Source organism: Oncorhynchus tshawytscha, linkage group LG26 (genome assembly GCF_018296145.1).
Source record: "Oncorhynchus tshawytscha isolate Ot180627B linkage group LG26, Otsh_v2.0, whole genome shotgun sequence".
Taxonomy (NCBI): Eukaryota; Metazoa; Chordata; class Actinopteri; order Salmoniformes; family Salmonidae; genus Oncorhynchus; species Oncorhynchus tshawytscha.
This window is the reverse complement of record NC_056454.1, coordinates 52582751-52609644: the sequence shown is the minus strand read 5'-3', so window position 1 is coordinate 52609644 and position 26894 is coordinate 52582751. Positions and strand designations below refer to the sequence as shown.

The window sequence follows — 26894 nt, the reverse complement described above, 5'->3', positions numbered from 1 at the left end:
TGATATAGTTCTAATATACACTCTGCAGCATTAGGACATATGTAATAATATAGTTCTAATATACACTCTGCAGCATTAGGACATATGTAATGATTATGTGGATTATAATTCATGGATATTGTTTTGTAGTGGTTGATACGTTTTTCATAAGTGTGTCAAATCTGACAAATGTGAAGTCTGACATTATAACATTGACAAACTTTAAAGCCTTTTTAAACCTCTAATAAACTACAAGTTTGCATTTCCTTCTGTGCTGGACAATTCTCAGCCACAAAAGAGTGGTCAATTTAAGATCCTACATCTTTAAGTTTGAAAATGAAATATTTGAATGATCTGTCTGTCCCTCAGTGTGTCCTGGATGTCCTGTTGGTCAGTGTCTGTCCCTCAGTGTGTCCTGGATGTCCTGTTGGTCAGTGTCTGTCCCTCAGTGTGTCCTGGATGTACCTGTCCTGTTGATCAGTGTCTGTCCCTCAATGTGTCTTGGATGGACCTGTCCTGTTGGTCAGTGTCTGTCCCTCAGTGTGTCCTGGATGGACCTGTCCTGTTGGTCAGTGTCTGTCCCTCAGTGTGTCCTGGATGTACCTGTCCTGTTGATCAGTGTCTGTCCCTCAGTGTGTCCTGGATGGACCTGTCCTGTTGGTCAGTGTCTGTCCCTCAGTGTGTCCTGGATGGACCTGTCCTGTTGGTCAGTGTCTGTCCCTCAGTGTGTCCTGGATGTACCTGTCCTGTTGATCAGTGTCTGTCCCTCAGTGTGTCCTGGATGGACCTGTCCTGTTGGTCAGTGTCTGTCCCTCAGTATGTCCTGGATGGACCTGTCCTGTTGGTCAGTGTCTGTCCCTCAGTGTGTCCTGGATGTACCTGTCCTGTTGATCAGTGTCTGTCCCTCAGTGTGTCCTGGATGGACCTGTCCTGTTGGTCAGTGTCTGTCCCTCAGTGTGTCCTGGATGTCCTGTTGGTCAGTGTCTGTCCCTCAGTGTGTCCTGGATGTCCTGTTGGTCAGTGTCTGTCCCTCAGTGTGTCCTGGATGTACCTGTCCTGTTGGTCAGTGTCTGTCCCTCAGTGTGTCCTGGATGGACCTGTCCTGTTGGTCAGTGTCTGTCCCTCAGTGTGTCCTGGATGTCCTGTTGGTCAGTGTCTGTCCCTCAGTGTGTCCTGGATGTCCTGTTGGTCAGTGTCTGTCCCTCAGTGTGTCCTGGATGTACCTGTCCTGTTGGTCAGTGTCTGTCCCTCAGTGTGTCCTGGATGTACCTGTCCTGTTGATCAGTGTCTGTCCCTCAGTGTGTCCTGGATGGACCTGTCCTGTTGGTCAGTGTCTGTCCCTCAGTGTGTCCTGGATGTCCTGTTGGTCAGTGTCTGTCCCTCAGTGTGTCCTGGATGTCCTGTTGGTCAGTGTCTGTCCCTCAGTGTGTCCTGGATGTACCTGTCCTGTTGGTCAGTGTCTGTCCCTCAGTGTGTCCTGGATGGACCTGTCCTGTTGGTCAGTGTCTGTCCCTCAGTGTGTCCTGGATGTCCTGTTGGTCAGTGTCTGTCCCTCAGTGTGTCCTGGATGTCCTGTTGGTCAGTGTCTGTCCCTCAGTGTGTCCTGGATGTACCTGTCCTGTTGGTCAGTGTCTGTCCCTCAGTGTGTCCTGGATGTACCTGTCCTGTTGATCAGTGTCTGTCCCTCAGTGTGTCCTGGATGGACCTGTCCTGTTGGTCAGTGTCTGTCCCTCAGTGTGTCCTGGATGTCCTGTTGGTCAGTGTCTGTCCCTCAGTGTGTCCTGGATGTACCTGTCCTGTTGATCAGTGTCTGTCCCTCAGTGTGTCCTGGATGTACCTGTCCTGTTGATCAGTGTCTGTCCCTCAGTGTGTCCTGGATGGACCTGTCCTGTTGATCAGTGTCTGTCCCTCAGTGTGTCCTGGATGGACCTGTCCTGTTGGTCAGTGTCTGTCCCTCAGTGTGTCCTGGATGGACCTGTCCTGTTTGTCAGTGTCTGTCCCTCAGTGTGTCCTGGATGTACCTGTCCTGTTGGTCAGTGTCTGTCCCTCAGTGTGTCCTGGATGTACCTGTCCTGTTGGTCAGTGTCTGTCCCTCAGTGTGTCCTGGATGTCCTGTTGGTCAGTGTCTGTCCCTCAGTGTGTCCTGGATGTACCTGTCCTGTTGATCAGTGTCTGTCCCTCAGTGTGTCCTGGATGTACCTGTCCTGTTGATCAGTGTCTGTCCCTCAGTGTGTCCTGGATGGACCTGTCCTGTTGGTCAGTGTCTGTCCCTCAGTATGTCCTGGATGGACCTGTCCTGTTGGTCAGTGTCTGTCCCTCAGTGTGTCCTGGATGTACCTGTCCTGTTGGTCAGTGTCTGTCCCTCAGTGTGTCCTGGATGTCCTGTTGGTCAGTGTCTGTCCCTCAGTGTGTCCTGGATGTCCTGTTGGTCAGTGTCTGTCCCTCAGTGTGTCCTGGATGTCCTGTTGATCAGTGTCTGTCCCTCAGTGTGTCCTGGATGGACCTGTCCTGTTGGTCAGTGTCTGTCCCTCAGTGTGTCCTGGATGTACCTGTCCTGTTGATCAGTGTCTGTCCCTCAGTGTGTCCTGGATGGACCTGTCCTGTTGGTCAGTGTCTGTCCCTCAGTGTGTCCTGGATGTCCTGTTGGTCAGTGTCTGTCCCTCAGTGTGTCCTGGATGTACCTGTCCTGTTGATCAGTGTCTGTCCCTCAGTGTGTCCTGGATGTACCTGTCCTGTTGATCAGTGTCTGTCCCTCAGTGTGTCCTGGATGGACCTGTCCTGTTGGTCAGTGTCTGTCCCTCAGTATGTCCTGGATGGACCTGTCCTGTTGGTCAGTGTCTGTCCCTCAGTGTGTCCTGGATGTACCTGTCCTGTTGGTCAGTGTCTGTCCCTCAGTGTGTCCTGGATGTCCTGTTGGTCAGTGTCTGTCCCTCAGTGTGTCCTGGATGTCCTGTTGGTCAGTGTCTGTCCCTCAGTGTGTCCTGGATGTCCTGTTGGTCAGTGTCTGTCCCTCAGTGTGTCCTGGATGGACCTGTCCTGTTGATCAGTGTCTGTCCCTCAGTGTGTCCTGGATGTACCTGTCCTGTTGGTCAGTGTCTGTCCCTCAGTGTGTCCTGGATGTCCTGTTGGTCAGTGTCTGTCCCTCAGTGTGTCCTGGATGGACCTGTCCTGTTGGTCAGTGTCTGTCCCTCAGTGTGTTCTGGATGGACCTGTCCTGTTTGTCAGTGTCTGTCCCTCAGTGTGTCCTGGATGTCCTGTTGGTCAGTGTCTGTCCCTCAGTGTGTCCTGGATGTACCTGTCCTGTTGGTCAGTGTCTGTCCCTCAGTGTGTCCTGGATGTCCTGTTGGTCAGTGTCTGTCCCTCAGTGTGTCCTGGATGTACCTGTCCTGTTGATCAGTGTCTGTCCCTCAGTGTGTCCTGGATGGACCTGTCCTGTTGGTCAGTGTCTGTCCCTCAGTGTGTCCTGGATGGACCTGTCCTGTTGATCAGTGTCTGTCCCTCAGTGTGTCCTGGATGGACCTGTCCTGTTGGTCAGTGTCTGTCCCTCAGTGTGTCCTGGATGGACCTGTCCTGTTGGTCAGTGTCTGTCCCTCAGTGTGTCCTGGATGGACCTGTCCTGTTGGTCAGTGTCTGTCCCTCAGTGTGTCCTGGATGGACCTGTCCTGTTGGTCAGTGTCTGTCCCTCAGTGTGTCCTGGATGGACCTGTCCTGTTGTTTGTGTCTCTCCTTCATACTGCATGTCCTGTCTCCTGTCCTCCAGAGGAACGAGTACATCTTCTCGTTGGTGGAGGAGGAGTCAGACCGGCTGCTGATTGGTCTACTTGTCTCTCAGGAGAGGCTCCACTTTTTGTTCCAGGGCCCGACAGGCAAGAAACGGATCACGTTTAGGGCGGTGCGGCTGGCGGACAACCACTGGCACACAGTGGTGGTGGCCGTCACCGGGCGCTATGCTACACTCAGAGTGGACTGCGGTATGGCCCTGGAGCTGTGAGTCTCTCACACACACACACACACACACACACACACACACACACACACACACACACACACACACACACACACACACACACACACACACTACGACACCCTTGTTTTTTGTTCTCCCCCCAGGGTCTATGAGAAGCCTTTCCCCAGTGATCTCTGCACTGCCCACTCCAGGTTCTACATCGGCAGCAGGAGGCGATGGAAAGGACTGTTCTCTGTGAGTTTCCCTCTTCGATGTCCTCCTGCATGCTTTAAGTCTGGTCCCCAGAGTCTCTCTTCGTTGTCCTCCTGCATGCTTTAAGTCTGGTCCCCAGAGTCTCTCTTCGTTGTCCTCCTGCATGCTTTAAGTCTGGTCCCCAGAGTCTGTCTTCGTTGTCCTCCTGCATGCTTTAAGTCTGGTCCCCAGAGTCTGTCTTCGTTGTCCTCCTGCATGCTTTAAGTCTGGTCCCCAGAGTCTGTCTTCGTTGTCCTCCTGCATGCTTTAAGTCTGGTCCCCAGAGTCTGTCTTCGTTGTCCTCCTGCATGCTTTAAGTCTGGTCCCCAGAGTCTCTCTTCGTTGTCCTCCTGCATGCTTTAAGTCTGGTCCCCAGAGTCTGTCTTCGTTGTCCTCCTGCATGCTTTAAGTCTGGTCCCCAGAGTCTGTTGGATTCCGACCTGAGTTCATTCCTTTTTTTATGCACTTTTCTCTTTACTCGTATTCTGATCTCGGCAGGGAACATTACCCATTACTAACGGCTCTCTCTATAATAGGGTATGCTACACATGGTCTGTTACTAACTCTCCCTCTCTCTCTCAGGGTCTGCTGCGACAGCTGGTTCTGTTGCCTGGGTCAGATGCTACCTCCCGAGTTTGTCCCTCTTCAGACCCCAGACTGGCAGTCCTCTCTGTCCCTCAGGCCCTGCTCACCATGCCCATCACACCCACTGGGAACGACATAGTCCCCCTGTATCCTTACGGTGAGTAGAGATGATACACTACCCTCTGTATCATTGCAGTGAGTAGAGATGATATACTACCCTCTATCCTTTTGTCTCCTTATGGTGAATAGAGATGATACACTACCCTCTATCCTCTGTATCCTTATGGTGAGTAGAGATGATACACTACCCTCTATCCTCTGTATCCTTATGGTGAGTAGAGATGATATACTACCATCTACCCTCTGTATCATTATGGTGAGTAGAGATGATATACTATCCTCTATCCTCTGTATCCTTATGGTGAGGAGAGATGATATACTACCATCTACCCTCTGTATCATTATGGTGAGTAGAGATGATACACTACCCTCTATCCTCTGTATCCTTATGGTGAGTAGAGATGATACACTACCCTCTATCCTCTGTATCCTTATGGTGAGTAGAGATGATATACTACCCTCTATCCTCTGTATCATTATGGTGAGTAGAGATGATATACTACCCTCTATCCTCTGTCTCCTAATGGTGAGTAGAGATGATATACTATCCTCTGTCTCCTTATGGTGAGTAGAGATGATATACTACCCTCTATCCTCTGTCTCCTTATGGTGAGTAGAGATGATATACTACCCTCTATCCTCTGTCTCCTTATGGTGAGTAGAGATGATACACTACCCTCTATCCTCTGTCTCCTTATGGTGAGTAGAGATGATATACTACCATCTACCCTCTGTATCATTATGGTGAGTAGAGATGATACACTACCCTCTATCCTCTGTCTCCTTATGGTGAGTAGAGATGATACACTACCCTCTATCCTCTGTATCATTATGGTGAGTAGAGATGATATACTATCCTCTGTCTCCTAATGGTGAGTAGAGATGATATACTATCCTCTGTCTCCTTATGGTGAGTAGAGATGATATACTATCCTCTGTCTCCTAATGGTGAGTAGAGATGATATACTATCCTCTGTCTCCTTATGGTGAGTAGAGATGATATACTACCCTCTATCCTCTGTCTCCTTATGGTGAGTAGAGATGATATACTACCCTCTATCCTCTGTCTCCTTATGGTGAGTAGAGATGATATACTACCCTCTATCCTCTGTCTCCTTATGGTGAGTAGAGATGATATACTACCCTCTATCCTCTGTATCATTATGGTGAGTAGAGATGATATACTATCCTCTGTCTCCTTATGGTGAGTAGAGATGATATACTACCCTCTATCCTCTGTCTCCTTATGGTGAGTAGAGATGATACACTACCCTCTATCCTCTGTCTCCTTATGGTGAGTAGAGATGATATACTATCCTCTATCCTCTGTCTCCTTATGGTGAGTAGAGATGATATACTATCCTCTATCCTCTGTATCCTTATGGTGAGTAGAGATGATATACTATCCTCTATCCTCTGTATCATTACGGTGAGTAGACCTGTGGACAGTTTTGCGTTGAGCTCTCTAAAACAATCACAATCATCCTGGCGGATGATTATCTCTGTCCCACCATGACTGGCTGGGTTTGGATTTGTTTTATGGCTGTAAATAGTTGTGTTGTGATGGTATGGTGAACAGGGTAACTGTATCTGTGAGTTGAGTCAGTGGTTGTGACAGTGATGTAGGGTCGGGTGTTTCATGTGTCTCTCTGTGAAAACACAGGGATGGGACCGTCTTGTTGTGTATACTGCCGTTCTCTGATAGACATGGGGAGGCTCAAATTACCTATTCCATAGATACAGTGCATTCTGAAAGTATTCAGACCCCTTGACTTTTAACACATTTTGTTACGTTACAGCCTTGTTCTAAACCGGATTAAATAACCCCCCTCATCAATCTACACACAATACTTCATCATGGCATAGCAACATTTAAAAAAAAAAAAACATTTTAGCAAAATTATTCAAAATAAAAACTGAAATATCACATTTACATAGGTATTCAGACCCTTTACTCAGTACTTTGTTGAAGCACCTTTGGTAGTGATTACAGCCTCGAGTCTTCTTGGGCATGATGCTACAAACCTGGCACACCTGTATTTGGGAGTTTCCCTCTCTTCTCTGCAGATCCTCTCAAGCTCTGTCAGGTTGATGGGGAGCGTTGCTGCACAGATATTTTCAGGTCTCTACAGAGATGTTCAATCGGGTTCAAGTCCGAGCTCTGGCTGAGCCACTCAAGGACATTTAGAGACTTGTCCCCCGAATCCACTTGTCTTGGCTGTGTGCTTAAGGTCGTTGTCCTGTTAGATTGGGGAGAAGGTTCACCGTCCGAGGTCCTGAGCGCTCTGTAGCACGTTTCCATCAAGGATCTCTCTGTACTTTGCTCCGTTTATCTTTCCCTCGATCCTGACTAGTCTCACAGTCTCTGCCGCTGAGGCCACTGTGTTCTTGGGGACCTTCAATGCTGCAGAAATGTTTTGGTACCTTTCCCCAGATCTGTGCCTCGACACAATTCCGTCTCAGAGCTCTACGAACAATTCCTTCGACCTCATGGCTTGGTTTTTGCTCTGACATGAACTGTCAACTGTGGGACCTTATATAGACAGGTGTGTGCCTTTCCAAATCATGTCCAATCAATTGAATTTACCACAGGTGGACTCCGATCAAGTTGTAGAAACATCTCAAGGATGATCAATGGAAACAGGATACACCTGAGCTCAATTTCAAGTCTCATAGCAAACAGTCTGAATACTTCTGTAAATAAGTTATTTCTGTTTTTCATTTTATACATTTCCAAACATTTCTAAAAATCTGTTTTCACTTTGTCATTATGGGGTTTTGTGTGTAGATTGATGATGAAATAAGGCTGTAACGTAATTTTCTTTGGGGGGTCAAAGGGTCTGAATACTTTAGGAATGCACTGTATTTGGGCAGTAACTATAGGGTTTTGGTAAAAAAGCAGGGCACTATTTATTGAATATTGTGTCGTTTGGGACCCAGGCATTGTGCCGGCTTAACAGAATGAAGACTATGAGAACGTTACTCTACGTGACGTCAGCTATCGGATCCAAAACTAAACGATACATGGATCCATCACTAGTTGTGTATTTAAGATCTCATTTGTTTGCTTCACACTTTTTGAGCCAAGCTAAACACTGCATTCAGACAGCTTGACTGATGTGTCTGGTCGTCCTCTGAGTGTGAAATCTGGCATTGAATTACGTACTTATCGTTTTACTGCTGACAAACATTCATCATTAGTGATTCAGTGTGGGTTTTTGGCACCTCTTACTGCCTTGGCAGAACAATGAATCGTCTTTGTGAAAGGGCGTAGATTTAGATTTTGGAAGCTCCTCGGCTCAACTGCTGCTAGCAAATCAAGACGTCAACGTAAAACAGTCAGCAGGTTTAGTCGTAGCAGGACCACTGTGGAAATAAGACTCCAGGCTTGATGGTGGTTTTATAGTCCATCATTGTTTATCTATGTAATGTCTCCGTGTGGAGCAGTCTACCACTACTGTTGCTTAGTCAATTAAATCAATCAATGTTTTTACACCTCTCAGGTTGGATAAACTTGAATTAATAGATATATAACTTCATTGGCTAGGACATCTCAATATTGGTGAGGAGCTGTCAATACACATCAATATTGGTAAGGAGTTGTCAATACATCTCTATATTGGTTAGGAGTTGTCAATACACATCAATATTGGTAAGGAGTTGTCAATACATCTCAATATTGGTTAGGAGTTGTCAATACACCTCAATATTGGTTAGGAGTTGTCAATACACCTCAATATTGGTAAGGAGTTGTCAATACACCTCAATATTGGTGAGGAGCTGTCAATACACCTCAATATTGGTGAGGAGTTGTCAATACATCTCAATATTGTTTCCCCATACATCTAGTCACCAGACATGTACGACAATTGAATAGGATCATCAGGATCAATTCAATTCCATTTACTTCAATTGAAATGAAATTCGACTCAATGCTCTCTCTCCTCCGTAACAGAGGCAGAAGTGTTCATAACCCCGGGGACCCAGCCTCCCTGTGCCAAGGCAGAGGAGGGCCAGCTGTGGTTTAACACACTGAAGAAAGGCTTGTTCCTGTGTGATGGACGGCTGTGGATGCCTCTGCTGCAAGGTGAGATTTTTGTGTCTGACTGAAGTAATACATTTCAGACCAGGAGTTAACATCCCTGGTTCTGCAGTGCCACAGGCATTGTCATGGTTTGGATTGTAATGGGAGACCAGGTGTGAAGAATTTAGCCAACTATGTTTGGTGAGGTGATTGGTGGAACCAGAGGTTGGTAGTTTGGCTCTGGTACTCCAGGACCAGGGTAACCTCTTCCTGGTCGAAATGTTGTCTTGTGTTCAGGAATAATCACTTATTCTATAGCCTAGATGCATCAGTGACAACCGACCAACTAAATAACGCTAGTCTCTAATGCACAGAGAAAGAGCGTCTGGACTATGTTGAAGACTACCAAGACCTTTACACCAACTCAGAGACGTTCGACATCGAGGTGTTCCACATCCCCTCCCAAGGACTGTTCGCTGCCACAGCCAATCGCGAGACCAACCCGGGCTCTGGAATCTACAAGTGGGTGGATGGGAAGTTTCAAGTGTATCAGAACATCATCACCTATGAAGCACGGGCATGGAAGTACTTCACTGTGGGCAACAAGGTGAGTACCTGTCTATGTATGGTCTATGATCAAAAGTAGTGCACTACAAAACAGAGTAGGGTGCCATTTGGGACGAAGTTCAAGATTTAAAGTCATCTTAATACGACAAGTGACTTGACTTGATCAACTTTCCCAGTGGCCATGGCTGGTTGGATGATTCCACCAGTTTAGCTGGATGAAGACTCCTCTGACCTCTGTCTATGAGGGTAATGGGGGGAACATGACACCGGTTGAGTCTTTCTGCTCTCAACAACAGAGACTGCACCCCTAGAGCAAACACAACACAAACCCTGCTAGATGAAGACTCCTCAGACCTCTGTCTATGAGGGTAATGGTGGAACATGACACCGGTCGAGTCTTTCTGCTCTCAACAACAGAGACTGCACCCCTTGAGCAAACACAACACAAACCCTGTGTAATGTCCACAGCTGCTCCCAGTCCCAGGTCTTTGATGTGGTCATGAACCGAGGAAGAGGGAGCTGAAGGCTGCTTGTCGTAAATCACACATGTATAATCACAGAAATGTATTTTGTCTGATGTTTATAATGATGATTTATGACCACCACCTCCCCACTTCCCCTTTAGTGTCATCTCACAGTTAATTACAGCTAGGAGTCAGAAGCCGTTTGGTTCTCTGTTCTGTCAATACCTGCTGCAGTGTACTTATCACTGGGGTGTGTCTGAAATGGCACCCTTTTCCCTATATAGTGCACTACTTTTGACCAGAGACCTATGGGCCACGGTCAAAAGTAGTGCACTATGTAGGGAATAGGGTGCCATTTTGGACGGACATTAGGTGTTTTCTCACTCACCGTGTTCAACTTGATCGTGTGTTACGTTATATTTGATGTGAAGAAAGATTGTAGTAAACTTGACTGTGAATTAACTGACATTTTACATCAGAAGATGCTCACTATAAAGTACACTGGAATGTATAGCGGACGATTTACGGATCCTGACCAATTCTGCTATTTGTCGAGGGGTTTTTCCGCTGATCTTAACTTTTTTTTGTACATCGTGTCCCATGACCAAAAAGAGCCTCTGGACATCAGAACAGCGTTCATTAACCTCAATTTGTATTAAGATTTCTACTTCAATGAGTCAGTGGCACAGGACGTGCTGCTCACCCAGGACCAGGCCCTAATCTCCGACACTCAACAGAGAAAGAGACGCCGATATAGAGGCTGACGTGCTGCTCACACACACATTTTTCCACAGGTTATAAACTGAAAATGACGTCAGCGTTTCCTAAATGTTCTATCTCTTCATGACACTAGTAGAGAGGCCCTATAGTTCTCAAGCCTTCCCTCCTCGCCTGAAGTCAAGGTCAGTCAGTATAAATCAGCATTCTAGACAGTCTGGAGATAGTCCGTCCCTGCCATCTGGAGATAGTTCATTCATTTGTACAAAGGAACAGACCGTCATTGTTACTAAACTCCTGACTATATTATATACAATTGGGAATGGGAGCAAGAGAGAAAATTCATATGTACAGTACATTATAGCATTTGGACTAGTCAGTCCTGATTGAAATGTATGCATAATTAGTCATCATTGATAAAAATTCCGTAAGCATTTGACTGTAAGGTCTACTACACCTGTTGTATTCAGCATTTCACTGTGAGGTCTACTACACCTGTTGTATTCAGCATTTCACTGTGAGGTCTACTACACCTGTTGTATTCAGCATTTCACTGTAAGGTCTACTACACCTGTTGTATTCAGCATTTCACTGTAAGGTCTACTACACCTGTTGTATTCAGCATTTGACTGTAAGGTCTACTACACCTGTTGTATTCAGCATTTCACTGTAAGGTCTACTACACCTGTTGTATTCAGCATTTCACTGTGAGGTCTACTACACCTGTTGTATTCAGCATTTCACTGTGAGGTCTACTACACCTGTTGTATTCAGCATTTCACTGTGAGGTCTACTACACCTGTTGTATTCAGCATTTCACTGTAAGGTCTACTACACCTGTTGTATTCAGCATTTCACTGTGAGGTCTACTACACTGGTTGTATTCAGCATTTCACTGTAAGGTCTACTACACCTGTTGTATTCAGCATTTCACTGTGAGGTCTACTACACCTGTTGTATTCAGCATTTCACTGTGAGGTCTACTACACCTGTTGTATTCAGCATTTCACTGTGAGGTCTACTACACCTGTTGTATTCGGCGCATGTGACAAATAAAATTTGATATGATTTGATTGTCCTCCTGTCACAGATGTTCCTAGCAGTGGCTAACTCCAAGGGCCAGCCCGGCGGGGAGTGGGAGGAGTCAGTGATCTACAAGTGGAGCAGCAGGAAGTTAATGTTTCTACCTTATCAGACCATAGAGACACACAGTGCTCTGGACTGGGAGGCCTTCAGCATACAGGAACAACATTTCCTGGCTGTGGCCAATCACAGACGAGGTAAGGTACCCCAATGGCAAATCACAGAACAGGTCATCTCAGAAATAAATCTTGTATGTGATGGCCAGCTAAGAGACAACAGGCGAGGGTACAATGCAGTCTGTCTGCCAATTACGACTGTGTTGTAAACTTTGGAAGGATTATGGGAGAAAAGGATTTAAATTCCACCAATAATCCCAGGCTAAGATTGTGCTCAGCCAATTACAATACAATGTTTAAAGACCAGTAAGATTTGCCCAACCAAGAATACCTCCCTGACTTCTCTCAGTCCACAGTCTTTCTGCTGGCATCACTGCTCTAACAAGGGGCTGCGGGCTTCTACGTGCTGGCAGAGTGCCGGCTGCTGCAGGTGTACAGGCTGTGCTGATGTGGGGTTGCTCTGATTTAACTGTTAGATGTCTTGTTAGATCCATGAAAAGCGCTCCTTTATGGGTCCTTTATGGGTCTTTTGAGCTTTGATCAATGAAAGACAGGGAACACTATAACTTCACAGGATGGGAAGGGAGAGGTGGAGGGAAGGAGAAGGGGGAGAGGTGGAGGGAAGGAGAAGGGGGAGAGGTGGGAGGGAAGGAGAAGGGGGAGAGGTGGAGGGAAGGGGAGGGAAGGGGAGGGAAGGTGGAGGGAAGGGAGAGGGGGAGGGAAGGAGGGTTCTAGAGGTGGAGGGAAGGAGTGGTGGAGGGAAGGAGGGTTCTAGAGGTGGAGGGAAGGAGAGGTGGAGGGAAGGAGAGGTGGAGGGAAGGAGAGGTGGAGGAAAGGAGAGGTGGAGGAAAGGAGGGGTGGAGGGAAGGAGGGTTCTAGAGGTGGAGGGGTGGAGGGGTCTAGAGGTGGAGGAAAGGAGAGAAGGAGGGGTCTAGAGGTGGAGGGGTCTAGAGGTGGAGGGGTCTAGAGGGGGAGGGAAGGAGAGGTGGAGGGAAGGAGAGGTGGAGGGGTCGATAGGTGGAGGGGTCTAGAGGTGGAGGGAAGGGAGAGGTGGAGGGAAGGGAGAGGTGGAGGGAAGGAGAGGTGGAGGGAAGGGGAGGGAAGGAGAGGAGAGGTGGAGGGAAGGAGAGGTGGAGGGAGGGAGGGAGGGAGAGATGGTGGAGGGAGGGAGAGATGGAGGGAAGGAGAGGAGAGAGGTGGAGGGAAGGAGAGGTGGAGGGGTGGAGGGAAGGGGAGGGAAGGAGAGGTGGAGAGGTCTAGAGGGGGAAGGAAGGAGGGGTGGAGAGGTCTAGATGGGGAGGGAAAGAGGGGTGGAGAGGTCTAGATGGGGAGGGAAGGAGAGGTGGAGGTGTCTAGAGGTGGAGGGAAGGAGGGGTGGAGAGGTCTAGAGGTGGAGGGGTGGAGGGGTCTAGAGGTGGAGGGGTGGAGGGGTCTAGAGGGGGAGGGGTGGAGGGAAGGAGGGGTGGAGGGAAGGAGAGGTGGAGGGAAGGAGGGTTCTAGAGGTGGAGGGAAGGAGGGGTGGAGGGGTCTAGAGGTGGAGGGAAGGAGGGGTGGAGGGAAGGAGAGGTGGAGGGAAGGAGGGTTCTAGAGGTGGAGGGGTGGAGGGGTCTAAAGGTGGAGGGAAGGAGGGGTGGAGGGAAGGAGAGGTGGAGGGAAGGAGGGGTGGAGGGAAGGAGGGTTCTAGAGGGGTGGAGGGAAGGAGAGGTGGAGGGGTCTAGAGGGGGGAGGGAAGGAAAGGTGGAGGAGTCTAGAGGGGGGGGAGGGAAGGAGGGATGGAGGGGTCTAGAGGTGGAGGGGTCTAGAGGTGGAGGGAAGGAGAGTGGGAGGGGTCTAGAGGTAGAGGGAAGGAGGGGTCTAGAGGGGGAGGGGTCTAGATGGGGAGGGAAGGAGAGGTGGAAGGGTCTAGAGGTGGAGGGAAGGCGAGGTGGAGGGGTCTAGAGGTGGAGGGAAGGGTGTGCACACAGATACGGGATGCAAAGAGCCACAGGAATGACAAAATCCAAGATAATCTGATCCAAATACACACAAAAAATTAAACAACAAAGCTAGAATCTGAAAGCCTACAGCCTGTGTATGAAGTTAGATAGTCCGTTGTTTTACATTTTACTTTAACATTGTACCGTTACAGTATGTGGTGCAGTATATCCTATTTATCTCAACTTACGTCATCATTTCCCAATCAAAGTTTGTAACAACAGATGTAAATCTACTGAATATTATTACAGAATATGCATAACATGCATCCTCCAATCGCAATGTTGATTTTTAATAGCCTCAAACACCAAGTTAGGAAATACCTAATACATTTTATAAAGATAATCACTGTCAGTTGTGAATGATAATTCTTCACGTTTTACCGGTGAAATATAGTTATAATATATGTTATAATATATAACTGCATCTACATGCCAATCAATTGATCTCAATCTGTTTAAATGGAATATCCAGTTAAATCTTCTTGAATGACTGTTGTTGATCGAATTAGAGCACATGGTGTTAACTGGTCAACTATCTTGTATTTGGTTTCAATCAAAGCATATACCCTGCCTATTGGCTCAAAGCATATACCCTGCCTATTGGCTCAAAGCATATACCCTGCCTATTGGCTCAAAGCATATACCCTTTCTATTGGCTCAAAGCATATACCCTACCTATTGGCTCAAAGCATATACCCTGCCTATTGGCTCAAAGCATATACCCTTTCTATTGGCTCAAAGCATATACCCTACCTATTGGCTCAAAGCATAAACCCTGCCTATTGGCTCAAAGCATATACCCTGCCTATTGGCTCAAAGCATATACCCTGCCTATTGGCTCAAAGCATATACCCTGCCTATTGGCTCAAAGCATATACCCTGCCTATTGGCTCAAAGCATATACCCTGCCTATTGGCTCAAAGCATATACCCTGCCTATTGGCTCAAAGCATATACCCTGCCTATTGGCTCAAAGCATAAACCCTGCCTATTGGCTCAAAGCATATACCCTGCCTATTGGCTCAAAGCATATACCCTGCCTATTGGCTCAAAGCATATACCCTGCCTATTGGCTCAAAGCATAAACCCTGCCTATTGGCTCAAAGCATATACCCTGCCTATTGGCTCAAAGCATATACCCTTTCTATTGGCTCAAAGCATATACCCTGCCTATTGGCTCAAATTACATACCCTGCCTATTGGCTCAAAGCATAAACCCTGCCTATTGGCTCAAAGCATATACCCTTTCTATTGGCTCAAAGCATATACCCTTTCTATTGGCTCAAAGCATATACCCTTTCTATTGGCTCAAAGCATATACCCTGCCTATTGGCTCAAAGCATATACCCTGCCTATTGGCTCAAAGCATATACCCTTTCTATTGGCTCAAAGCATAAACCCTGCCTATTGGCTCACGCTGTTGAGTTTTGGCCACACAAGAAAATAAATGCTTAAATTCAGCTTCAGCTAAACATCCTAAAATGTCACTAGAAGTGAGGAGGTGTTGTTGGTCGACCAGTAACATTATAGGACCTATGGTGTTATATTCAGTTCTGTTACAGGGAGCTCCAACAGTAATGGGACAGTGACCCATTGGTTGTTGTTTTGGCTCTGTACTCCACAGCACTTTGGATTTGAAATGATACCATGACTATGATGTTAAAATGTAGACTGATACCATAGACTGATACCATGACTATGATGTTAAATGTAGACTGATACCATGACTATGATGTTAAAATGTAGACTGATACCATGACTCTGATGTTAAAATGTAGACTGATACCATGACTATGATGTAAAATGTAGACTGATACAATGACTATGATGTTAAAATGTAAACTGATACCATGACTATGATGTTACAATGTAGACTGATACCATAGACTGATACTATGATGTTAAAATGTAGACTGATACCATGACTATGATGTTAAAATGTAGACTGATACCATGACTATGATGTTAAAATGTAGACTGATACCATGACTATGATGTTAAAATGTAGACTGATACCATGACTCTGATGTTAAAATGTAGACTGATACCATGACTATGATGTTAAAATGTAGACTGATACCATAGACTGATACCGTGAGTATGATGTTAAAATGTAGACTGATAGTATAGACTGATACCATGACTATGATGTTAAAATGTAGACTGATACCATGACTATGATGTTAAAATGTAGACTGATACCATGACTCTGATGTTAAAATGTAGACTGATACCATGACTATGATGTTAAAATGTAGACTGATACCATGACTATGATGTTAAAATGTAGACTGATACCATGACTATGATGTTAAAATGTAGACTGATACCATGACTATGATGTTAAAATGTAGACTGATACCATGACTCTGATGTTAACATGTAGACTGATACCATAGACTGATACCATGACTATGATGTTAAATGTAGACTGATACCATGACTATGATGTTAAAATGTAGACTGATACCATGACTCTGATGTTAAAATGTAGACTGATACCATGACTATGATGTAAAATGTAGACTGATACAATGACTATGATGTTAAAATGTAGACTGATACCATAGACTGATACCATGACTATGATGTTAACATGTAGACTGATACAATGACTATGATGTTAAAATGTAGACTGATGCCGTGACTATGATGTTAAAATGTAGACTGATACCATGACTATGATGTTAAAATGTAGGCTGATACCATGACGTTAAAATGTAGACTGATACCATAGACTGATACCATGACTATGATGTTAACATGTAGACTGATACCATGACTATGATGTTAAAATGTAGACTGATAGCATAGACTGATACCATGACTATGATGTTAAAATGTAGACTGATACCATGACTATGATGTTAAAATGTAGACTGATACCATGACTACGATGTTAAAATGTAGACTGATACCATGACTATGATGTTCAAATGTAGACTGATACCATGACTATGATGTTCAAATGTAGACTGATACCATGACTATGATGTTCAAATGTAGGCTGATACTATGATGTTAAAATGTAGACTGATACCATGACTATGATGTTAAAATGCAGACTGATACCATGACTATGATGTTAAAATTTAGACTGATACCATGACTATGATGTTAACATGTAGACTGATACCATGACTATGATGTTAAAATGTAGACTGATACCATGACTATGATGTTAAAATGTAGACTGATACCATGACTATGATGTTAAAATGTAGACTGATACCATGACTATGATGTTAAAATGTAGACTGATACAATGACTATGATATTACAATGTAGACTGATACCATGACTATGATGTTAAAATGTAGACTGATACCATGACTATGATGTTAAAATGTAGACTGATACCATGACTATGATGTTAAAATGTAGACTGATACCATGACTATGATGTTACAATGTAGACTGATACCATGACTATGATGTTAAAATGTAGACTGATACCATAGACTGATACCATGACTATGATGTTAAAATGCAGACTGATACCATGACTATGATGTTAAAATGTAGACTGATACCATAGACTGATACCATGAGTATGATGTTAAAATGTAGACTGATACCATGAGTATGATGTTAAAATGTAGACTGATACCATGAGTATGATGTTAAAATGTAGACTGATACCATGACTATGATGTTACAATGTAGACTGATACCATGACTATGATGTTAAAATGTAGACTGATGCCGTGACTATGATGTTAAAATGTAGACTGATACCATGACTATGATGTTAAAATGTAGACTGATACCATGACTATGATGTTAAAATGTAGACTGATACCATGACTATGATGTTAAAATGTAGACTGATACCATGACTATGATGTTAAAATGTAGACTGATACCATAGACTGATACCATGACTATGATGTTAAAATGCAGACTGATACCATGACTATGATGTTAAAATGTAGACTGATACCATGACTATGATGTTAAAATGTAGACTGATACCATGACTATGATGTTACAATGTAGACTGATACCATGACTATGATGTTAAAATGTAGACTGATGCCGTGACTATGATGTTAAAATGTAGACTGATACCATGACTATGATGTTAAAATGTAGACTGATACCATGACTATGATGTTAAAATGTAGACTGATACCATGACTATGATGTTACAATGTAGACTGATACCATGACTATGATGTTAAAATGTAGACTGATACCATAGACTGATACCATGACTATGATGTTAAAATGCAGACTGATACCATGACTATGATGTTAAAATGTAGACTGATACCATGACTATGATGTTAAAATGTAGACTGATACCATGACTCTGATGTTAAAATGTAGACTGATACCATGACTATGATGTTACAATGTAGACTGATGCCGTGACTATGATGTTAAAATGTAGACTGATACAATGACTATGATGTTAAAATGTAGACTGATACCATGACTCTGATGTTAAAATGTAGACTGATACCATGACTCTGATGTTAAAATGTAGACTGATACCATGACTATGATGTTAAAATGTAGACTGATACCATGACTATGATGTTAAAATGTAGACTGATACCATGACTATGATGTTAAAATGTAGACTGATACCATGACTATGATGTTAAAATGTAGACTGATACCATGACTATGATGTTAAAATGTAGACTGATACCATGACTATGATGTTAAAATGTAGACTGATACCATGACTATGATGTTAAAATGTAGACTGATACCATGACTATGATGTTACAATGTTGACTGATACCATGACTATGATGTTAAAATGTAGACTGATACCATAGACTGATACCATGAGTATGATGTTAAAATGCAGACTGATACCATGACTATGATGTTAAAATGTAGACTGATACCATGACTATGATGTTAAAATGTAGTCTGATACCATGACTATGATGTTACAATGTAGACTGATACCATGACTATGATGTTACAATGTAGACTGATGCCGTGACTATGATGTTAAAATGTAGACTGATACCATGACGATGATGTTAAAATGTAGACTGATACCATGACTATGATGTCAAAATGTAGACTGATACCATGACTATGATGTTAAAATGTAGACTGATACCATGACTATGATGTTAAAATGTAGACTGATACCGTGACTATGATGTTAAAATGTAGACTGATACCATGACTATGATGTTAAAATGTAGACTGATACCATGACTATGATGTTAAAATGTAGACTGATACCATGACTATGATGTTAAAATGTAGACTGATACCATAGACTGATACCATGACTATGATGTTAAAATGTAGACTGATACCATGACTATGATGTTAAAATGTAGACTGATACCATAGACTGATACCGTGACTATGATGTTAAAATGTAGACTGATACCATGACTATGATGTTAAAATGTAGACTGATACCATGACTATGATGTTAAAATGTAGACTGATACCATAGATAAATGTAGACTGATACCATGACTATGATGTTAAAATGTAGACTGATACCATGACTATGATGTTAAAATGTAGACTGATACCATAGATAAATGTAGACTGATACCATAGACTGATACCGTGACTATGATGTTAAATGTAGACTGATACCATAGATAAATGTAGACTGATACCATAGACTGATACCGTGACTATGATGTTAAATGTAGACTGATACCATAGATAAATGTAGACTGATACCATAGACTGATACCATGACTATGATGTTAAATGTAGACTGATACCATGACTATGATGTTAAATGTAGACTGATACCATAGACTGATACCATGACTATGATGTTAAAATGTAGACTGATACCGTGACTCTGATGTTAAATGTAGACTGATACCATAGATAAATGTAGACTGATACCGTGACTCTGATGTTAAATGTAGACTAATACCATAGACTGATACCATAGATAAATGTAGACTGATACCGTGACTCTGATGTTAAATGTAGACTAATACCATAGACTGATACCATAGACTGATACCATGACTATGATGTTAAAATGTAGACTGATACCGTGACTCTGATGTTAAATGTAGACTGATACCATAGATAAATGTAGACTGATACCGTGACTCTGATGTTAAATGTAGACTAATACCATAGACTGATACCATAGATAAATGTAGACTGATACCGTGACTCTGATGTTAAATGTAGACTGATACCATGACTATGATGTTAAATGTAGACTGATACCATGACTATGATGTTAAATGTAGACTGATACCATAGACTGATACCATGACTATGATGTTAAAATGTAGACTGATACCGTGACTCTGATGTTAAATGTAGACTGATACCATAGATAAATGTAGACTGATACCGTGACTCTGATGTTAAATGTAGACTAATACCATAGACTGATACCATAGATAAATGTAGACTGATACCGTGACTCTGATGTTAAATGTAGACTGATACCATAGACTGATACCATGACTATGATGTTAAATGTAGACTGATACCATAGATAAATGTAGACTGATACCATGACTATGATGTTAAATGTAGACTGATACCATAGATAAATGTAGACTGATACCATAGATAAATGTAGACTGATACCATAGATAAATGTAGACTGATACCATAGATAAATGTAGACTGATACCATAGATAAATGTAGACTGATACCATAGATAAATGTAGACTGATACCATAGATAAATGTAGACTGATACCATAGATAAATGTAGACTGATACCATAGATAAATGTAGACTGATACCATAGACTGATACCATAGATAAATGTAGACTGATACCATAGACTGATACCATAGATAAATGTAGACGTCAGCTCTCAGATGAGGTTATTTTCCGTTTAGAAATTACAGCACTTTTTTGTACATTATTGTCGTCGTCGTCCCCCATTTTAGGAGGCCAAAAGTATTTGGACAAATTCACTTATGTGTATTAAAGCCGTAAAAAGTTTAGTATGTGGTTCCATATTCATAGCATGCAATGACGACATCAAGCTTGTGACTCTACAAACTTTGTTGGATGCATTTGCTTGTTTGTTTTGGTTGTGTTTTAGATTATTTTGGCCCAATTGCAATGAATGGTAAATAATGTATTGTCCCATTTTGGAGTCACTTTTAGTGTAAATAAGAATATTATATATTTCTAAACACTTCTACATGAATGTGGATGCTACCATGGTTACGGATAATTCTGAATGAATTGTGAATAATGATGATTGAGAACGTTAGAGGCATGAATGTCCTACCCCCTAAACTGCTAACCTCCCCTGTTAATGTAATGGTGAGAGGTTAGCATGTCTTGGGAGTATGATATAAAATGCTAACCTCCCCTGTTATTGTAATGGTGAGAGGTTAGCATGTCTTGGGGGTATGATATAAAATGCTAACCTCCCTTGTTATTGTAGTGGTGAGAGGTTAGCATGTCTTGGGGGTATGATATAAAATGCTAACCTCCCCTGTTATTGTAGTGGTGAGAGGTTAGCATGTCTTGGGGGTATGATATAAAATGCTAACCTCCCCTGTTAATGTAATGGTGAGAGGTTAGCATGTCTTGGGGGTATGATATAAAATGCTAACCTCCCTGTTATTGTAATGGTGAGAGGTTAGCATGTCTTGATATAAAATGCTAACCTCCCCTGCTATTGTAATGGTGAGAGGTTAGCATGTCTTGGGGGTATGATATAAAATGCTAACCTCCCCTGTTATTGTAATGGTGAGAGCGTAGCATGTCTTGGGGGTATGATATAAAATGCTAACCTCCCTTGTTATTGTAATGGTGAGAGGTTAGCATGTCTTGGGGGTATGATATAAAATGCTAACCTCCCTTGTTATTGTAGTGGTGAGAGGTTAGCATGTCTTGGGGGTATGATATAAAATGCTAACCTCCCTTGTTATTGTAATGGTGAGAGGTTAGCCTGTCTTGGGGTATGATATAAAATGCTAACCTCCCTTGTTATTGTAGTGGTGAGAGGTTAGCATGTCTTGGGGATATGATATAAAATGCTAACCTCCCTTGTTATTGTAATGGTGAGAGGTTAGCCTGTTTTGGGGGTATGATATAAAATGCTAATCTCCCTGTTATTGTAATGGTGAGAGGTTAGCATGTCTTGGGGTATGATATAAAATGCTAATCTCCCTGTTATTGTAATGGTGAGAGGTTAGCATGTCTTGGGGTATGATATAAAATGCTAACCTCCCCTGTTATTGTAATGGTGAGAGGTTAGCATGTCTTGGTATGATATAAAATGCTAATCTCCCTGTTATTGTAATGGTGAGAGGTTAGCATGTCTTGGGGGTATGATATAAAATGCTAACCTCCCTGTTATTGTAGTGGTGAGAGGTTAGCATGTCTTGGGGTATGATATAAAATGCTAACCTCCCTTGTTATTGTAATGGTGAGAGGTTAGCATGTCTTGGGGGTATGATATAAAATGCTAACCTCCCTTGTTATTGTAGTGGTGAGAGGTTAGCATGTCTTGGGGGTATGAAATATAACGCTAACCTATCCTGTTAATGTAATGGTGAGAGGTTAGCATGTCTTGGGGTATGATATAAAATGCTAATCTCCCTGTTATTGTAATGGTGAGAGGTTAGCATGTCTTGGGAGTATGATATAAAATGCTAACCTCTCCTGTTATTGTAATGGTGAGAGGTTAGCATGTCTTGGGGTATGATATAAAATGCTAACCTCCCTTGTTATTGTAATGGTGAGAGGTTAGCATGTCTTGGGGGTATGATATAAAATGCTAACCTCCCTTGTTATTGTAGTGGTGAGAGGTTAGCATGTCTTGGGGGTATGATATAAAATGCTAACCTCCCTTGTTATTGTAATGGTGAGAGGTTAGCATGTCTTGGGGTATGATATAAAATGCTAACCTCCCTTGTTATTGTAGTGGTGAGAGGTTAGCATGTCTTGGGGGTATGATATAAAATGCTAACCTCCCTTGTTATTGTAATGGTGAGAGGTTAGCCTGTCTTGGGGGTATGATATAAAATGCTAATCTCCCCTGTTATTGTAATGGTGAGAGGTTAGCATGTCTTGGGGGTATGATATAAAATGCTAATCTCCCCTGTTATTGTAATGGTGAGAGGTTAGCATGTCTTGGGGGTATGATATAAAATGCTAACCTCCCCTGTTATTGTAATGGTGAGAGGTTAGCATGTCTTGGGGGTATGATATAAAATGCTAACCTCCCCTGTTATTGTAATGGTGAGAGGTTAGCATGTCTTGGGGGTATGATATAAAATGCTAACCTCCCCTGTTATTGTAGTGGTGAGAGGTTAGCATGTCTTGGGGGTATGAAATATAACGCTAACCTATCCTGTTATTGTAATGGTGAGAGCGTAGCATGTCTTGGGGGTAGTATATAAAATGCTAACCTCCCCTGTTATTGTAATGGTGAGAGGTTAGCATGTCTTGGGGGTATGATATAAAATGCTAATCTCCCCTGTTATTGTAATGGTGAGAGGTTAGCATATCTTGGGGGTATGATATAAAATGCTAACCTCCCTTGTTATTGTAGTGGTGAGAGGTTAGCATGTCTTGGGGGTATGATATAAAATGCTAATCTCCCCTGTTATTGTAATGGTGAGAGGTTAGCATGTCTTGGGGTATGATATAAAATGCTAACCTCCCTTGTTATTGTAATGGTGAGAGGTTAGCATGTCTTGGGGTATGATATAAAATGCTAACCTCCCTTGTTATTGTAGTGGTGAGAGGTTAGCATGTCTTGGGGGTATGAAATATAACGCTAACCTATCCTGTTATTGTAATGGTGAGAGCGTAGCATGTCTTGGGGGTATGATATAAAATGCTAACCTCCACTGTTAATGTAATGGTGAGAGGTTAGCATGTCTTGGGGGTATGATATAAAATGCTAACCTCCCTGTTATTGTAATGGTGAGAGGTTAGCATATCTTGGGGGTATGATATAAAATGCTAACCTCCCTGTTAATGTAATGGTGAGAGGTTAGCATGTCTTGGGGAGTATGATATAAAATGCTAACCTCCCTGTTATTGTAATGGTGAGAGGTTAGCATGTCTTGGGGTATGATATAAAATGCTAACCTCCTTGTTATTGTAGTGGTGAGAGGTTAGCATGTCTTGGGGGTATGATATAAAATGCTAATCTCCCCTGTTATTGTAATGGTGAGAGGTTAGCATGTCTTGGGGGTATGATATAAAATGCTAACCTCCCTTGTTATTGTAATGGTGAGAGGTTAGCATGTCTTGGGGTATGATATAAAATGCTAACCTCCCTTGTTATTGTAGTGGTGAGAGGTTAGCATGTCTTGGGGGTAGTATATAAAATGCTAACCTCCCCTGCTATTGTAATGGTGAGAGGTTAGCATGTCTTGGGGGTATGATATAAAATGCTAACCTCCCCTGTTATTGTAATGGTGAGAGCGTAGCATGTCTTGGGGGTATGATATAAAATGCTAATCTCCCTGTTATTGTAATGGTGAGAGATTAGCATGTCTTGGGGGTAGTATATAAAATGCTAACCTCCCTTGTTATTGTAATGGTGAGAGGTTAGCATGTCTTGGGGTATGATATAAAATGCTAACCTCCCTTGTTATTGTAGTGGTGAGAGGTTAGCATGTCTTGGGGGTATGAAATATAACGCTAACCTATCCTGTTATTGTAATGGTGAGAGCGTAGCATGTCTTGGGGGTATGATATAAAATGCTAACCTCCACTGTTAATGTAATGGTGAGAGGTTAGCATGTCTTGGGGGTATGATATAAAATGCTAACCTCCCCTGTTATTGTAATGGTGAGAGGTTAGCATATCTTGGGGGTATGATATAAAATGCTAACCTCCCCTGTTAATGTAATGGTGAGAGCTTAGCATGTCTTGGGGGTATGATATAAAATGCTAACCTCCCCTGTTATTGTAATGGTGAGAGGTTAGCATGTCTTGGGGGTATGATATAAAATGCTAACCTCCCTTGTTATTGTAGTGGTGAGAGGTTAGCATGTCTTGGGGGTATGATATAAAATGCTAACCTCCCCTGTTATTGTAATGGTGAGAGGTTAGCATGTCTTGGGGGTATGATATAAAATGCTAACCTCCCTTGTTATTGTAATGGTGAGAGGTTAGCATGTCTTGGGGGTATGATATAAAATGCTAACCTCCCTTGTTATTGTAGTGGTGAGAGGTTAGCATGTCTTGGGGGTATGATATAAAATGCTAACCTCCCTTGTTATTGTAATGGTGAGAGGTTAGCCTGTCTTGGGGGTATGATATAAAATGCTAATCTCCCCTGTTATTGTAATGGTGAGAGATTAGCATGTCTTGGGGGTAGTATATAAAATGCTAACCTCCCCTGCTATTGTAATGGTGAGAGGTTAGCATGTCTTGGGGGTATGATATAAAATGCTAACCTCCCCTGTTATTGTAATGGTGAGAGCGTAGCATGTCTTGGGGGTATGATATAAAATGCTAATCTCCCCTGTTATTGTAATGGTGAGAGATTAGCATGTCTTGGGGGTAGTATATAAAATGCTAACCTCCCTGTTATTGTAATGGTGAGAGGTTAGCATGTCTTGGGGGTATGATATAAAATGCTAACCTCCCCTGTTATTGTAATGGTGAGAGGTTAGCATGTCTTGGGGGTATGATATAAAATGCTAACCTCCCCTGTTATTGTAATGGTGAGAGGTTAGCATGTCTTGGGGGTATGATATAAAATGCTAACCTCCCCTGTTATTGTAATGGTGAGAGGTTAGCATGTCTTGGGGGGTATGATATAAAATGCTAATCTCCCCTGTTATTGTAATGGTGAGAGATTAGCATGTCTTGGGGGTATGATATAAAATGCTAACCTCCCCTGTTATTGTAATGGTGAGAGATTAGCATGTCTTGGGGGTATGATATAAAATGCTAACCTCCCGTTATTGTAATGGTGAGAGGTTAGCATGTCTTGGGGGTATGATATAAAATGCTAACCTCCCTGTTATTGTAATGGTGAGAGGTTAGCATGTCTTGGGGTATGATATAAAATGCTAATCTCCCTGTTATTGTAATGGTGAGAGATTAGCCTGTCTTGGGGTATGATATAAAATGCTAATCTCCCTGTTATTGTAATGGTGAGAGATTAGCATGTCTTGGGGGTAGTATATAAAATGCTAACCTCCCCTGCTATTGTAATGGTGAGAGGTTAGCATGTCTTGGGGTATGATATAAAATGCTAACCTCCCCTGTTATTGTAATGGTGAGAGGTTAGCATGTCTTGGGGGTATGATATAAAATGCTAACCTCCCCTGTTATTGTAATGGTGAGAGCGTAGCATGTCTTGGGGGTATGATATAAAATGCTAATCTCCCTGTTATTGTAATGGTGAGAGATTAGCATGTCTTGGGGGTATGATATAAAATGCTAATCTCCCCTGTTATTGTAATGGTGAGAGCGTAGCATGTCTTGGGGGGTATGATATAAAATGCTAACCTCCCTGTTATTGTAATGGTGAGAGGTTAGCATGTCTTGGGGTATGATATAAAATGCTAATCTCCCCTGTTATTGTAATGGTGAGAGATTAGCATGTCTTGGGGGTAGTATATAAAATGCTAACCTCCCCTGTTATTGTAATGGTGAGAGGTTAGCATGTCTTGGGGGTATGATATAAAATGCTAATCTCCCCTGTTATTGTAATGGTGAGAGGTTAGCATGTCTTGGGGGTATGATATAAAATGCTAATCTCCCCTGTTATTGTAATGGTGAGAGATTAGCATGTCTCTGGGGTAGTATATAAAATGCTAACCTCCCCTGTTATTGTAATGGTGAGAGGTTAGCATGTCTTGGGGGTATGATATAAAATGCTAACCTCCCCTGTTATTGTAATGGTGAGAGGTTAGCATGTCTTGGGGGTATGATATAAAATGCTAACCTCCCCTGTTATTGTAATGGTGAGAGGTTAGCATGTCTCTGGGGTATGATATAAAATGCTAACCTCCCCTGTTATTGTAATGGTGAGAGGTTAGCATGTCTTGGGGGTATGATATAAAATGCTAACCTCCCTTGTTATTGTAATGGTGAGAGGTTAGCATGTCTTGGGGTATGATATAAAATGCTAACCTCCCTGTTA

General features: G+C 42.9%; 1 protein-coding gene across 2 annotated transcripts in view; it reads left to right on the top strand.

The window, feature by feature from the left end:
- Window positions 1–26894, top strand: part of LOC112238634 (thrombospondin-type laminin G domain and EAR repeat-containing protein-like) — a 66200-nt gene that overhangs the window by 11100 nt on the left and 28206 nt on the right. For both annotated transcript variants that reach the window (XM_042307010.1, XM_042307011.1), the window contains exons 3-8: window positions 3740–3966; window positions 4090–4180; window positions 4760–4919; window positions 8838–8969; window positions 9281–9513; window positions 11745–11934. In XM_042307010.1, coding sequence (XP_042162944.1) covers window positions 3740–3966; window positions 4090–4180; window positions 4760–4919; window positions 8838–8969; window positions 9281–9513; window positions 11745–11934 — 1033 coding nt within the window. The remainder of the gene's footprint in view (window positions 1–3739; window positions 3967–4089; window positions 4181–4759; window positions 4920–8837; window positions 8970–9280; window positions 9514–11744; window positions 11935–26894) is intronic.